Consider the following 14,451-nt stretch of genomic DNA (forward strand, 5'->3'; position numbering starts at 1 on the left):
TACTCCTCCTATTTCATTTTTGCTTTGGACCCTGGTAAGGGTGGCAGAGCTGGTTTTATGTCCTTATTGTGACTGCCCTGCAGTGGCTTCTGAGGACAAATTGTCCTGTCATTCTGGTTTGAAGCTTTGGATGTGTTGCCATAAGCATAATGCTCTCTCTCCATTCCGCACTCCTCAAGAAATGCTTTATAGTGCTGTAAATTATACAGTCTGCTCAGCAGAGCAGGCTTCCCTTGCCAGAAGCAGCTTAATTTCCTGTCTGGCAGCACACTTGAAATAAATAGATAGAAACATTCGAGGCACTTTTGCTGTTTTGCCTTCTCTTGGGCATCATCTGTTCAGAACCGCTGGTCCGTAGGAGCAGACGCCAGTGGGCCGAATGCAAAGGACTCTCTCGTTCTTTTCTCCTTTCTCTAGATGCGTGAAGCAAGAAATGGAAAATGACCCTCTCCTGAAACCGGCTAGCTCAAACACTTTGGGACAAACACTGGATACCACTGCCTAAAAAGGCTGACTGGACCCAACCCTGAAAGCACCAGAGAAAATCAAACGCTTCCTAATTAATGTAACCTAACTGTTTTAGAGCACTACAGCGGCCATGGATCACTGTAGTGTCTAAATCATAACCGTTGCTTTTCCAAACAGTGATCTAAAAAACAAAAATTTTTAGTTTCATTGCATTGTTTTGAATGACACTATAAATTTTTCAGTTGAAAACAAGTTTCTTAATTGTACCTAGAGCTATAGCACAGTTTAGAAACTTTGTTGTCTGAGGTTGACACACTTAACCTATGAACTAACTTGGGAAGATCATATCCGTGTATGTGTTCGGTTTTTTTTTTTTTGGTTGTTTTTAATGAAATTGTTGGGGGGAATTTCACTGGAAACAAACGGTGTGCCTGCCATTTGATTTAAAGACATTAATTAAAACAAAAAGAATAAAAGAGAACGCGTCGAACTGAGGCAAGCCCAGCCTCACTGTCCAACGGTTGAACGAATAATTACACGTTTTAGGGATTTTAAACTTCATTTGATCCTTTTGATTTTGCAGGGGGAGGGGGCGGGGGAACCTGAATGCAACAGAAGTCTCAACGGTCGCTCAGCTTTGTTTTAAAAACAATAATAATAAAAAAAAATTGTGTGTGTGTGTCTGTGTAAAGGCACACAAACTCGGTACATTACAGGATATGATCTCAGTGTAGTGCATATAAAGCTGCAGGTTGATTTTCCTTGAGTGCTTTATACTGTTTAATTACATCTCCATGTAGGGCTGAAAAAAATTACCTATGTTTATATATAAAACTGTGTTGCTTTTGATGTTGTGTTTATTGCACACGGCGATGTGTGCAGTAAAGTTTTTGCATATGGTCCAGGTAAAGCACGATAGCCTTGCAAGTTAAGTACTGCTTCAGTTCATTGTTTACGCTGGAATTTTTTCTCCCCATGGAATGTAAGTAAAACGTAGTGTTTGTCACCAATAAATGGTAAATACTAAAAGACGAAGTGGGTGTGTCCTTGATGCCTCATGCTCCGTATTTACCTCTTAGGGTCTGCTTTTTTCTTTAAAAGCCCCCCCTCTTTCTTTCTTTCTTTCTTTCTTTCTTTCTTTCTTTCTTTCTTTCTTTCTTTCTTTCTTTCTTTCTTTCTTTCTTTCTTTCTTTCTTTCTCTCTCTCTCTCTTTCTCTCTTTCTCTCTTTCTCTCTTTCTTTCTCTCTTTCTTTCTCTCTTTCTTTCTTTCTCTCTTTCTTTCTTTCTTTCTTTCTTTCTCTCTTTCTCTCTTTCTCTCTTTCTCTCTTTCTCTCCCTCTCTCTCTCTCTCTCTCTCTTTCTGGCGTGTCAAGTCACTGCCGATCCCTTTGGAGTTGTCAAAGCGAGCGAATCAGAGTTGGAAGGTACCTCCAGGGTCATCTAGTCCAACCCCCTGCACAATGCAGGACACTCACAACTACCTGCCCCACCCACAGTGACCCCAGTTTCATGCCCAAGTGATCCCTCCACACACACACACACACACACACACACACACACACACACACACACACACAAAATCTCCAGAATCCAACCTGGCCTGGAGGAAATTTACCTACCATCCCATAGTGGCGATCATCAATTCCCTGGGTATGCAAGTCCAGAGGTAGTGTGCCACTGCCTTCCTCTGTGTGTTCACGATCCTGAAGCCAGCGTGCTTTTGTAGTCAAGAGGGGCAGCTATTCTGGAGAGCCAGGTTTTGTTGCCCAAGGTCATCCAGCAAGGTTCCCTGGCAGGGTGGGGAATTGAACCTGGCTCTCCCACATCCTAGTCCCTACTACTACACAACACAGACTGTCTTTTAATCGTTGCTCACAACTGGGGTCACAAGTATATCCAAATCAATTCTAGCACACACTGAAAGCTCCTCCCTTCCCACCCAGTCTATAGACACCCCACACACACACACACTCAACTCCACAGCAATTTCTGGGTCTCGCAACATTTTAAGGCAGGGGTAGTTAAACTGCAGCCCTCTAGATGTCCATGGACTACAATTCCCAGAAGCCCCTGACAGCATTCGCTGGCAGGGGCTTCTGGGAATTGTGGTCCATGGACATCTGGAGGGCCGCAGTTTGACTACCCCTGTTCTAAGGTCTTTGCCTAAGGTACACGTAGTAATCTGGTTTCTCAGATCTTGTCAAGTTGATTTAACAATCCATGGCAGACTAGGATCTAAACTGATTTACATCTGGCGGCTTTGTCAATCCTAACCCAGCCTGTCCCCATCAGAGGCATCACATAAACAATCTGAGCCGTGCAGCAAAGAGGTGACTTCAGTCACTTTGGCAATTGTGGTAACACCAAAGAAATATGTTTGATCTAACTTGCTAAAAATGCAAGGAAGAGACTTCATGTCCTTATCTATTAAACTGTGTATCATGGATTACATTCCAACTCTTTTTCACTCAGCTATAAGGTTTTGTTGAATGAGTTAATACATAATAGTGTGCAAACCTGAACCATGTTTCCAGGCTGCTTCCAAGTTTGGCATTATTTAAATCAGTTAACTTATTTGGGATGTTTAAGCTTTTCTCTGCCAGAGTCAATAGGCTGTTGTGGGTTTTCCAGACTTTGTGGCTGTTTCTAATGAACCCCACCAAGATACAGGAAAACACTTTCTAATGGACTTGCTAATGAACTCCAACCAAACACAGGAACGGTGCTTTGAAAATCCACTCCAGCTCCTGGGATACTCCAAGATAAGAAAGGGATGTGAGATGTTACACACAAACCTACACGCACCCTGAGAAGTAAACAAAATGTCCAGTAACTGTTCACACACTACACTCTGGCACAAAAAGTTTCCTATCTTGCCATGTCCTACCCCTGAAGATACCAGCTACAGTTCCTGGCGAAACATCAGGGACTAAAATTACCAGGCCATGGCCACACATCCTGGAAAACTCACAACAGCCAATTCACTTATTTCTCTGGAAATAGGAAACTGAATTCCTCCTTGAAATGAGTCATCTGGGCTAGAAAGTTGGAGGTGATCATACTTATTTCTATGGCCAGCTTTCCTAGACTGCATTTCATTGGTTTACTGCCCTCTCCACTGAGGACCCAAAGTGGCTTCATTTTGTCCACACATCAACCCTGTGAAATATTTTCAGCTGAGTGTGTAACTGACCCACCCTGTGAGTTCATGACCAAGTGGGGACAAACCTGGGTCTCTTAGACCTTGTCCAGCACTCTAACCACTATACCACCCTGGCTCTCAATCCGCCGTGGAATAATCAAAGAAAATCATCCAAAGAGCAGGTTGAATAATGTCTTCCTTCAATATGATTCTGCCTACAGTATAACTCTCATTGAGAGACCCAGTTTATTGTAGTGGTTAAGAGCTGTGGCCTCTGAGGAAATGGGTTCGATTCTCCTCTCCATATGCAGCCAGCTGGGTGATCCTGGTCCAGTGACAGTTCTCTAAGAACTCTCTCAGCTCCATTTAACTCGCAACTTGTGGGGAGAGGAAGGGTAAGCACTTTGAGAATCCTTCGGGTAGTCAAAAGAAGGGTACAAAATAACAGCTCCTTTTTCATTGGGGTCCAAATTTGGAGGACTAGCTTGAATTTGTGCCGGAGAAGACTCTTGCGAGTCCCTTGGACTGCAAGGCGAACGAAGTCAATCCTAGAAGTGATCAGCCCTGCCTGCTCCTTTGAAGGCCAGATCCTGAAGATGAAACTCAAATACTTTGGCCACATGAGAAGAAAGCACTCCCTGGAGAAGAGCCTAATGCTGGGAGCGATCGAGGGCAAAAGAAGAAGGGGACGACAGAGAATGAGGTGGCTGGATGGAGTCACTGAAGCAGTTGGGGCAAATTTAATTGGACTCCAGGGAATGGTAGAAGACAGGAAGGGCTGAAGGATCATTGTCCATGGGGTCGCGATGGGTCGGACCGCACCTAACAACAAAGCTTGAATTTTGTGCAATTTGTTGATGCAACTTCTCATCTCCTGTTCAATTGGTCCAAGGAAGAATGTTCTAGAAGAGGATCAAGCCATTTATGTGCCAATGGATCTCTCATGCACAATGCTGCACAACAGTAAGTAATTTTGTCCATACCTTATTTTGTATGTATTTATTTTGGTCTTGAGTTCAAGATTGGAAACATTGCTTCAAAACCAGTTCTTTGAAAAGGGGGGATCTTCATGTTCCTGTGGCACAATTTGCTTCTTTTTGAGGAATGTACTTATCCAATCCCAGGAATTTTTGAACAAGAACTTGGACATCTCGAGGCAGGAAGCTGAGGAAGAAGGGGGAAAACTTCATTTAAAAGCTTAATACATGATTCTTGCGATGTATCGGGACTTTAAAGGGAAGCACAACTCACTGACTTACCCCTATCTCCATCCTCCCTCTGTTACAGGATCCCTTCTGTTTTATGAGGGGTCGACACTGCAGGGCTGTCAACAGATGAGCCCACCCAAAAAGGTCTGGAGCTTGAAACTCTGTTGCAGGCAGGGAAGCCCAAAAATGCATTGGATAGTACTTGTTAGGTGTACAATAAGAAGGCCAAGGCCAGTTACATGAGCTCCTCTTACTGCAGATTTTCAGAGCAGTAAGCCTTTTAACCTTGACTTGAGATTCTGTGCCCACCTTATGCCCCCATTCTTTTCCCTCCGGTGTGTTAATTCTGCAACTAAAATTAGAAAATGTGTTTTTTCTAAATTGGGGTGGAATGGTACTTTTGATGTACATGTGTGGGGGGCGGCATCCAAAGGGTGTATATTTTTAAATTCACACAATTTCCCTATTGCAGCTCTGCTTTAGTATCCAGCAAGCATCTTCCATTTAAATCCTTGTGGTTCATGCATTTTTAGCGTTAGTCGGTGGAATGAAAGGGAGCAGAAAGAAAGGCAGGCAAGGGGCGGGCGGGAACTTGATGCTGAAACTGGCCAGACCTTTTTTGTAACTGACAAGCAGCTGTGAATCCGTTTTCCAAATAGCTGGACACTTAGGGGGGCTCTCTGCTGTGCTATTGGCCCCTGTGAAAAATGGGAATCTCGTGATCTCATAATAGGGAGGATCATGTTGAGTGTATGGAATACATGGTACAATTCACTGACAATGGCACTGCGAGCTGTGATCCTTGGCAACACATGCCTGTGCAAAGTCAGCTGCAACTCCACCACACCTTGCACAGGGCTGAAATTTGCATGGAAGTCCTCTGGCAGGAGCTCTGGGGAGCTTTTTTGTGCCACTAAATTGAAAAAAAAAATGGGTGGGGTATTTTTGCCAATGCCCTACCGCAGCTGCGTAATAACGCTAGTTTCTTAGCAAATACGATTGGTTTTCTCCTTGTGATTCTCTAATTTGGTCCTGCAGATTGGGCACATGATCTTGGCCGTTTTTTAAAAATCCGTCATGCTCCAAGCAACTCCTTAAATTCAGTGGTTTGCAGAAGGTCCATGTGGCTCATCTGCCATTTTAATCTTAGGCATCCAGAGACTGCCAAAATGGTCACCCCCCCCCCAAAAAAAAAATAAAACCTTTGTTCATGAAAGCATTACACAGAAAATGTTTTCAAGGCTTTAAGCTTCCCATCCCAGTGTCTCTCTCTTTACATCTCAGGTCAGTTGTTCTGCTCTGATGATCCTGCTGCCTTCATTGCTTTTTGCATGCAGCACAGAAATCCTTTTTTCTTTTGCATAAGCCAGAGCTTGATTTTGTGTCCCTTCTAGAGAATCACAACTCTGGACTCTTTTTTCTGTTCAGCCTGATCCAGGAAGTTTTCAAAGCATACATATACAAATTACCAGCTGTTAGTTGGGTAGTAGCATTGGTAATTAACATGGTTAAGGGATTCTCTTCATTCCTCTCCCCCCAATTTCTTCCCGAAACCCAGCAATCCATTTATTTTCTTCTTCTGTCAAAACCATGTTTGCAGTTTCCAAAAGGGTGACTTACTTTTTAGATATCATTGCAAAGTACATCACTCTGGGGAAACAGATCATGTGCTGATTGCGAAGAATGCCCTGGATCACAGACTTCACACAGCAGCTTGGATTTATGGGAGAAATCACGGCTTCCAGTTCTTGCCTGCATTCAGTACCAGGGATAAAGGGGAAAGCAAGTGACCGGGAAAATATGGAATAACCACACACTGCAAGCTTTGCTTTGCCATTATAAGGATTCGAAACGTGTCTTTATTTTGAAAGGCTGAATTTGACATCTCCATCAGGTTCATTGCGGACTGACTGAGCATTCCCCCTGAACGTGTTTGGGGATCTTTTGTTGCTTCTACCTGGGGCTCCCTGACTAACTCGTAACATCCTGGAAGCTAAGCAGACTGGGCTCTGGTTAGTTACTTGGGTGCAGGACCACCAAGGAGAAAGTCCAGGCAGGCGCTGTGGTGCTGTGAAGCTGCAACAATTTCTTGGAACCACCTTGCTGAGAACTGAGTCAGCAGATCTGCATTTAGAACTCTTCTCTGGTTCAGCAGTTTGTGTATTGCAGCACTTAATCCAAAATTTTATAGTCTTTTTGTAGTGATTGCTTCCAAGTGGTTCATCTATATTCAAGTGAGTGGCCGTGTGAATCTGAAGCAGCAGATCAACATCTGAGTCCAGTGGCATCTTTAAGACCAGCAAAGTTTTGTTCAGGGTCTCAATAGCCAAACGGCCTAATTAGGGTTCTTTTGCCTAGCCCCCCATTAATCACACAGAGAAAACCCTTTTTTATATATTTTTACTGCAGAAGAAACATAGACACAGGAGAGTTCCCGAATCTGTGCCGAGTACAATAGGATTACACAGTGTTATATACCCCAACCTTAGAGGTTGGGAAAGATGATGCCCCCTTGCAGGATGAACCAATAGCCTGGGGTCTCTACCTCCCCACTCCAATTCCTGGGAACACCCTACAGCCTTATGCCAGCCTTCTGCTGACAAGTCCAAAAATCTGCTCACATGCTTCCCCACCCCCAACCTCCTATTGTTTACATAAGCAGTAGTGACACACACTCTTTCCATCTCTCTAGCCTTGAGCTAAGGACTCTCTCAGCTATAACATAAATTTTGGTTTTGTGAGAGAGCTTATCAAAAACTGCATTCCAGAGAGGAACAGGCCTAGTTTTCTCTGCCTGGTAAGAACCAAAGACTTGAACCAGAACAGACCAGTACGTAGAATTATAGCCAATCCCTAATAACTGTATGATCAATCAGAAGGCTGCAATCATTTTCTTTACCATCATGCCATCAGTATAAGTTTTATTCCTATTCAAGGGATAAGCTTTCATGTGCCTGTAACATTTTGTCACATACAGATAACGTTGTTCTGTTATAGCAGACGCATCTTTTTGCATCCACATGTATGGGTGTAGAATGCATTCAAGTTTCAACCAACACATGGGTCATCTAGTCCAACCCCCTGCACTATGCAGGACACTCACAACCCTATTGCTCATCCACTGCACCTGCCACCCCCTTGAACCTTCACAGAATCAACCTCTTCATCAGATGGCTATCCAGCCTCTTTAAAAATTTCCAAAGATTGAGAACCCACCACCTCCGAGGAAGCCGCCTTGTTGGCTAGGCTGAGGGAAATGTTGGGGGGGGGGACGTATGCCTGCTTTCTTGTGCGGATCCTTATTTAAAATCGGTCTCCAGATAAAGGGCCAATGATATCCATCGGAACCTGTGATGTCTGTGGGAGGAAGCCGACGATGAACAGGTTTGACAGTGTGGAGATCTCATTTAAAAACAAGCTCCTTGGCAAAGAAGAAAATGGCGCCCGATGACTGCCAATCGAACAAAAAGAGGATTTTGAATCTTGCATTTAGATCTTGGAGTCGTATTTTAAGGGAAAGGAATAAGTGCAGTCGTTATTTGCCTTGCTGGAGAACTCTGCTTGCTTTTAAGAGCTCGAGGAAGCAAAATATAAGGAGACCGCAAAAACTCTGAAGAATCATCCCTGCACATAATTTCCTTCCACGACAATATAAGGATCTCTTAGTAGCTGAAGGGAGAAAGAATTTCTCTCCAGGCTTGAGGAAGTTGTCGAGTTTGGGAGTGGGGTGGAGCCTGGGGAGGGGAAGGACCATAGAGCAGGGGTAGTCAACCTGTGATCCTCCAGATGTCCATGGACTACAATTCCCATGAGCCATGGGAATTGTAGTCCATGGACATCCATGGACAAGTCCATGGGAATTGTAGTCCATGGACATCTGGAGGACCACAGGTTGACTACCCCTGCCATAGAGTCCACCTCCAAACCAGCCATTTCCTTGTGGGATCTCCCTCTCAAGTCCCACCCAGCGCCAACCCTGTTGAGCTTCAAAGACCTGACAAGACCAGGATGTCCTGAGCCATCTAGGTCAGGGCTGTAAGTCGTTACCTGCTTCCAAAGCATCCAACAGTGTCACCAAAATAAGGACACACGAGAGTTGTCTTCACTCCGTCGGCTCCTTTTGCCTTCAGCTCGTGGCTCAGCGCTTCATGGAACCCGACCACTGCAAACTTGCTTGCACAATAGCCCTACAGGGGAAAACAAAACTTTTTAAATTAACAGGTGTTCTCTCCCTGAGCTTCACCTGGGATATGGAGGTCTGGATTTCTCTTTTGCACGATGGGTAAATAAAGTACTGTTGGATCTCAGCTGGCTTATAGCAACCCCAGCAAATGTTTGCAGGGGCTCATGGGAATTGCTAGAGACCTACAGAATTAGACAGGGCAGTACACAGAAAAATATCCATGTTTTGCTGGGTACTTCCAGATGTGGTTCTGAAAGACACAGAGCCAGAAATGAGGACACTTTCTGAGAGAGTAAGTATATCATGCTAAGTTTCAACTGACTGTTACTAACCTCCATGCAACCGGTTGCAAAGAGCCCCAGTGATCCAGCTATAGTGACAATATGGCCGTGTCCCTTCTTGATCATTTGTGGAAGGAAAGCCTTGACAGTCTGCAGAAAGACAAAAGTCCTCATTGTGCATGTGCACCATTTGCTTATTACAGCTGCAAACACAGAACCGGCATTCCAAGGCCAACATCAAACGTCATTTGCCACATGGTCACCCACTCACCCAGTTGGCGGTGGTCCTCTTAGAGCTCTTCACAGTCAGCCTTGGTTCCCACGATCCAGAGTGATTTGCTATCATCTGCAAACTTGGCCACTATACTACTCATCTCTAGTTCCAGATCACTGGTGAATAAATTAAATAGTACTGTTCCCAAGACTAATCCTTGTGGACCCCCCCCCCCATTTCCCTCCATTATGAGAACTGTTTGTTGAATCCTATTCTTTGCTTCCTGTCATTTAGCTAGTTTTTAATCCATAAGAGAATCCTGATGGGTGAGGCAATTGGTCTATCCAGTCCAGCATCCTGTTTCACACAGAAGCCAATCAGTTGACATGGAAGGCAAACACAGCATAGAGGCCAAGGCTGTCTCCTGCTGCCTTTCCCAGCACTGGGATTCAGAGGTCTGCTGCCTCTAAAGATGAGGCTCCCTTCAGTTGCCATGGCTTCTAGCTGTTAATAGACCACATCAGTGGTACCAATGAGCTACCAGGCCTTGATTCCAGCTGGATGTTTTCCATTTCCCTTGTTCCACCTACTTAAAGTTCCTTTGGAAACGTTGGGTTTAGCAACGCATGTGACAAGGCTAAAGACCGTAACGCGATTAGCCTTCATTTCAATCCTATTTCAATTAGTCAAGAACTCAACGCAAAAAGAAGTGAGCCATAAAACGAAGGTTCTGAAGGTTTCTTTAAAGAGGATGGGACATTACAGGTTCCTAAACTGTATAGCTGCCCCATTGTTTGAACAATTACTGGAGAATGCACCTCATTAAATTCACTGGGACTTACTTTAGAATATATAAATGTAGGGTTGATGTTTCCTTTTTTGGCTGCCTTTGGGGGGAATTAAGACCCTGCTGGCCTCCTGCAGTCAAATGCTGAGCAATACTGAACAATTAAATAGTCAAGAGTTGAACAAGATGCTGTGAGGCGAGGCACCCCTGATTCCTCTCGATGGTTAGTGTGAATAACAGTAGGCTTACTCCGTCTTGCAGGTGTTGCTTAATGGGGCCTCTCTGCCCACATAGCCCTTACCATCTTCTATACCAGGGGTAGTCAAACTGCGGCCCTCCAGATGTCCATGGACTACAATTCCCAGGAGCCCCCTGCCAGCATTCGCTGGCAGGGGGCTCCTGGGAATTGTAGTCCATGGACATCTGGAGGGCCGCAGTTTGACTACCCCTGTTCTAGACCAGAGCTGAAACCGTGGTAATTAGCTTCTCGGGAGAAGCTGCCACCCACAGGAAGGGAGGGTAGAAATCAGGAGGGATGAGGTAACTTTTTAGAGCAGGGGTAGTCAACCTGTGGTCCTCCAGATGTTCATGGACTACAATTCCCATGAGCCCCTGCCAGCGCTTGCTGGCAGGGGCTCGTGGGAATTGTAGTCCATGAACATCTGGAGGACCACAGGTTGACTACCCCTGTTTTAGAGGTTCCCAACAAGAATACATCCTAATTGGGTGTCATCATCACCTGATACTGCATGGCCAAAAAACTATAATTGACCCAAGAGCCTGGAGAAAGGAGGCTAGCTTGAATTCTGATGGAACAAAAGCCTTGCCTATTAATTGCTCCTATTGCAATAGACAATAACATAGAGAATGCCAGAGCTATGGCCCTTAACTCTTTAACACTTGTCTTGGATATATGAATCAAGCTATGTTTCTCTATCTTCTTGCTGCATGCTTTTAGAGAACTGTGTTGACTGTAGGTTTTTGTTCTGAAATATACAACTTTATATGCATATTTAAAAGGTTTGGCTGCTTGTGTACTTCAGCCTTGTTATTTTCATTTTTTTTTTTTACCTCAGTCAACTGTGTTCCACATTAGCTTACCTAGGATCAATATTGGCTTGCCTCCAACCATCCAGTATCTCTGGTGGAATGGCACTTCCATTTGAGGAAGAGGGGACAGCAATTTAATTCAGTTTTCTACCAACTGCAGAGTTTTAATTTGTCCTCAGTGTTGTTGCTAAGGGTCTGCTGCCTCCTCAGAAGCAAATCGGGGGGGGGGGGGAGAGATGTTGGTGGGTTCCACAAATCCCGCACTTGGTTGGGTATCTGCTGCTAAATCCACATTTTTACATATGTACATAAGCGTCATTTAGTTGCAACTGATGTATGGCAACCCTAGCAAGGCAAGCGAGAAGCAGGGGTGGTTTGCCATTGCCTTTGTCTTCAAAAATCTTCCTGGTGGTCTCTCATCCAAGTACTGACCCCACTCAGCTTCCAAGTTCTGACAAGATCCAGCTCCAGCACACCTCATTGCCCCCCAAACCCACATACTCAGGCATTGTCATTCATATTAGAAACACACACCCAAAATTCACATATGTCTGCCTGCGTTGTCTCAACTGTATCTGTGTCCTGGATGCCTATGGTGTTAGTAGCCAGACCTCTCCTCACTCTTAAAGGTAAAGGTATCCCCTGTGCACGCACCAAGTCATGTCTGACCCTTGGGGTGACGCCCTCTACCATTTTCATGGCAGACTCAATATGGGTGGTTTGCCAGTGCCTTCTCCAGTCATTACCGTTTACCCCCCAGCAAGCTGGGTACTCATTTTACCGACCTCGGAAGGATGGAAGGCTGAGTCAACCTTGAGCCGGCTGCTGGGATCAAACTCCCAGCCTCATGGGCAGAGCTTTCAGACTGCATGTCTGCTGCCTTACCACTCTGCGCCACAAGAGGCTCATTCCTCACTCTTAGGAGTAGCTTATAGACAGCAACATAAATATCTTTCCAGAATACCTCAAATACTACTTTTAAAGCACACTGTCTGGCAGAAATGGATTGTGGGATTCAATGACAACACATCGAAAATAAAAAGGTATGTAGTCTGCTCCCAAACAGAAAACATGGATGCCAGCCAGATACCAGGTCTCACCTGGACTCGTTAAGAGTAGATTAATGAGAATTGCAGGGGCTGTTGCATTAGGACTCCTCTGCCCACCCAGAACAGGTATGCATATCTTTGGGACAATAGGACATTGGGTAAGGTGCCACCCATCTCATCAAGTTACAGCTGACTTATGGGAACCCCATAGGGTTTTGAAGGCAAGAGATTTTCAGAAGTGGCTTGGTATTGCTTGCCTTTGCATAGTGCCCCTGGGTGTTCCTTGATGGTCTCCCATCCAAAATACTGACCAGGGCCAAATTTGCATAGCTTCTGAGATAGGAGATCAAGATAGCCTGGTTTATCTAGGCAGGGCAAATTGTCCTCTGGAATTTCAGCACCCACCACAGAGGTCTTGTGCTACAATGGTTAGGCTAGCTCTGAATTAATAGGAGTGGGTTCTTGGAGCTGCAGACTCCCAGTTCATGCTTCTACTCAGAGGGAAACCTCCATCACTATGTCTCTGTTAGGAGATTTCACTGTGGAAGAAGAATGGATTGGTTACTCTGGAAGAGTTCAAGATGGAACATTTTCATTTTTGTTGCTAGGGATTCCACTTACCCAAAAATGAGCGTGACAGTTAGTCCTCATGGTCCCCTCCAGAAGTTCATCAGGACACTGCAAGATGGGCTTCCCAGCTACCATGCTGGCGTTATTGACCAAGATGGTGACATCTCCAATGTCTCTCCTCACCTTCTCAGCAGCAGCGTAGACCTCTCCCCGTTGGCTCACGTCACAAGTGTAAGCATAAGCCCTGGCTCCCAGCTCACGCACTTCCCTCGCTGTGTTTTCATTACCTTCTGAGTCAACGTCCCACAAGACTAGGGTGGCTCTCCTTTGGGCAAATTCCAGCGCCAAGAGGCGGCCCAAGCCCATTGCACTGCCCGCTCCTGTTATCAGGCAGATTTCATTTGCGACTCTTTTCTCCGGGGGTTTCATCATCCACTGAAGCAGAGACTGGATGATCCATCCAAATATCTTCACTGTGAGCACAACAAAGTCTACAAGTACGGCCATTATTTCTGATCCTTGGGCTGAAAACTATAGCAATAGTCCCAGAGGGCTGGTAAATCCAAACCCCTCTGAAATTCAGAAAAGCTGTACTTATAGGAAAAATGGAGATTTAAGAGATTACAGGAACTGCTTCTAATCAGGCAGTGGAATTTGGATAAAAGAGAGAGTGTGAGGTCATTCACTCTCAAACTGCAACACTGGACATGCTGGGGTATGGTTAGAGCAGAGGTTGTGAAATAAATGAATCAAATCAAAGTTACAGATTCCCAAGGACCCAAAGCACTGGCCCCAAAAGGGATCTGCCTGCTCTCAGAATGGCTCATTGGCTTTGTCTCATTCAAATCCACCTGCCTGACCCTGGACTCCCCTAGGGCTCCCCCGGGCTCCCGACTGCCTCCTGGAATGAGCCAGTGGACACCTAATTCCACCTGACCCGCATACAGATGGCTGAGTGGGGACTCCACCCCTGAACCCAGGAGGGGTGACCCAACCGGAAAAGTCCAACAGGGTAAATATTTCCAGATACTATCTGCATTAGCTGAATGATTAAGCCCAGAGAAGAAGCTGAGATACCAGGACTTGAAGGAGGTATGCCTAAAACATGGCCAAAACAGTAGCTTCTGTATTACCCATACTTTGAAAACTGGAGGTGTTGAGGGCTGAGCCAAGGACTTTCGACCATCGAGCCTCATCCCAGGTGAGATTATAGAAAAGAACTTTGGCCCATTCCGCACACGTTAGTTAATGTACTTTCGAAATTCCGCTTCAAAATCCAGCTGCAAAAGCACGCTGAAGGTATATTATCCAGGGTGTGAGGAATGGGTGGGCAGCTACTGGCCCAGTATAAAGCCTCTCCACATGCTCCTATGTTATTTACAAGGAGGTACCTGTGAGGGCAAAGCCACAGCTCAGTGGTAGAGCTACAGGGGAATCCTATGCAGAGATGCTCCAGTCTGAGCCCATGTATTTGAATAGAGTGGAGTAACTCTGCATAAG

General features: G+C 45.2%; 2 protein-coding genes across 13 annotated transcripts in view; one reads left to right on the top strand and one right to left on the bottom strand.

Moving 5' to 3' along the window:
* Positions 1-1,499, top strand: part of STAU1 (staufen double-stranded RNA binding protein 1) — a 51,794-nt gene extending 50,295 nt beyond the window's left edge. For all 12 annotated transcript variants that reach the window (XM_077335575.1, XM_077335577.1, XM_077335579.1 and 9 more), the window contains one exon: positions 418-1,499. In XM_077335575.1, the coding sequence (XP_077191690.1) occupies positions 418-505 (88 nt within the window). In that variant the 3' untranslated portion in view covers positions 506-1,499. The remainder of the gene's footprint in view (positions 1-417) is intronic.
* A 2,932-nt stretch (positions 1,500-4,431) lies between these two features.
* On the bottom strand, positions 4,432-13,580 carry LOC143836877 (retinol dehydrogenase 10-like). Its single transcript, XM_077336350.1, has 5 exons — positions 13,003-13,580; positions 9,333-9,431; positions 8,865-9,004; positions 6,438-6,569; positions 4,432-4,773 (listed from the first exon to the last, which is right to left on the bottom strand). The coding sequence occupies exons 1-5, from the start codon at positions 13,456-13,458 to the stop codon at positions 4,677-4,679; spliced, it is 924 nt and encodes a 307-aa protein (XP_077192465.1). The 5' UTR covers positions 13,459-13,580; the 3' UTR covers positions 4,432-4,676.
* Between the last annotated feature and the right edge of the window lie 871 nt (positions 13,581-14,451).

The sequence above is a fragment of the Paroedura picta genome, chromosome 4 (assembly GCF_049243985.1).
Source record: "Paroedura picta isolate Pp20150507F chromosome 4, Ppicta_v3.0, whole genome shotgun sequence".
NCBI lineage: Eukaryota > Metazoa > Chordata > Lepidosauria > Squamata > Gekkonidae > Paroedura > Paroedura picta.

Excerpts from the sequence above, each read along its gene's own strand:
- LOC143836877 (XM_077336350.1), bottom strand. The coding sequence starts at position 13,458 with ATGGCCGTACTTGTAGACTTTGTTGTGCTCACAGTGAAGATATTTGGA. Across the intron at positions 9,005-9,332 it reads TTGCAACCGGTTGCATGGAG|GGCTATTGTGCAAGCAAGTT; the intron begins GTTAGTAACAGT and ends TTTCCCCTGTAG. Across the intron at positions 4,774-6,437 it reads TTTGCAATGATATCTAAAAA|CTTCCTGCCTCGAGATGTCC; the intron begins GTAAGTCACCCT and ends CTTCTTCCTCAG.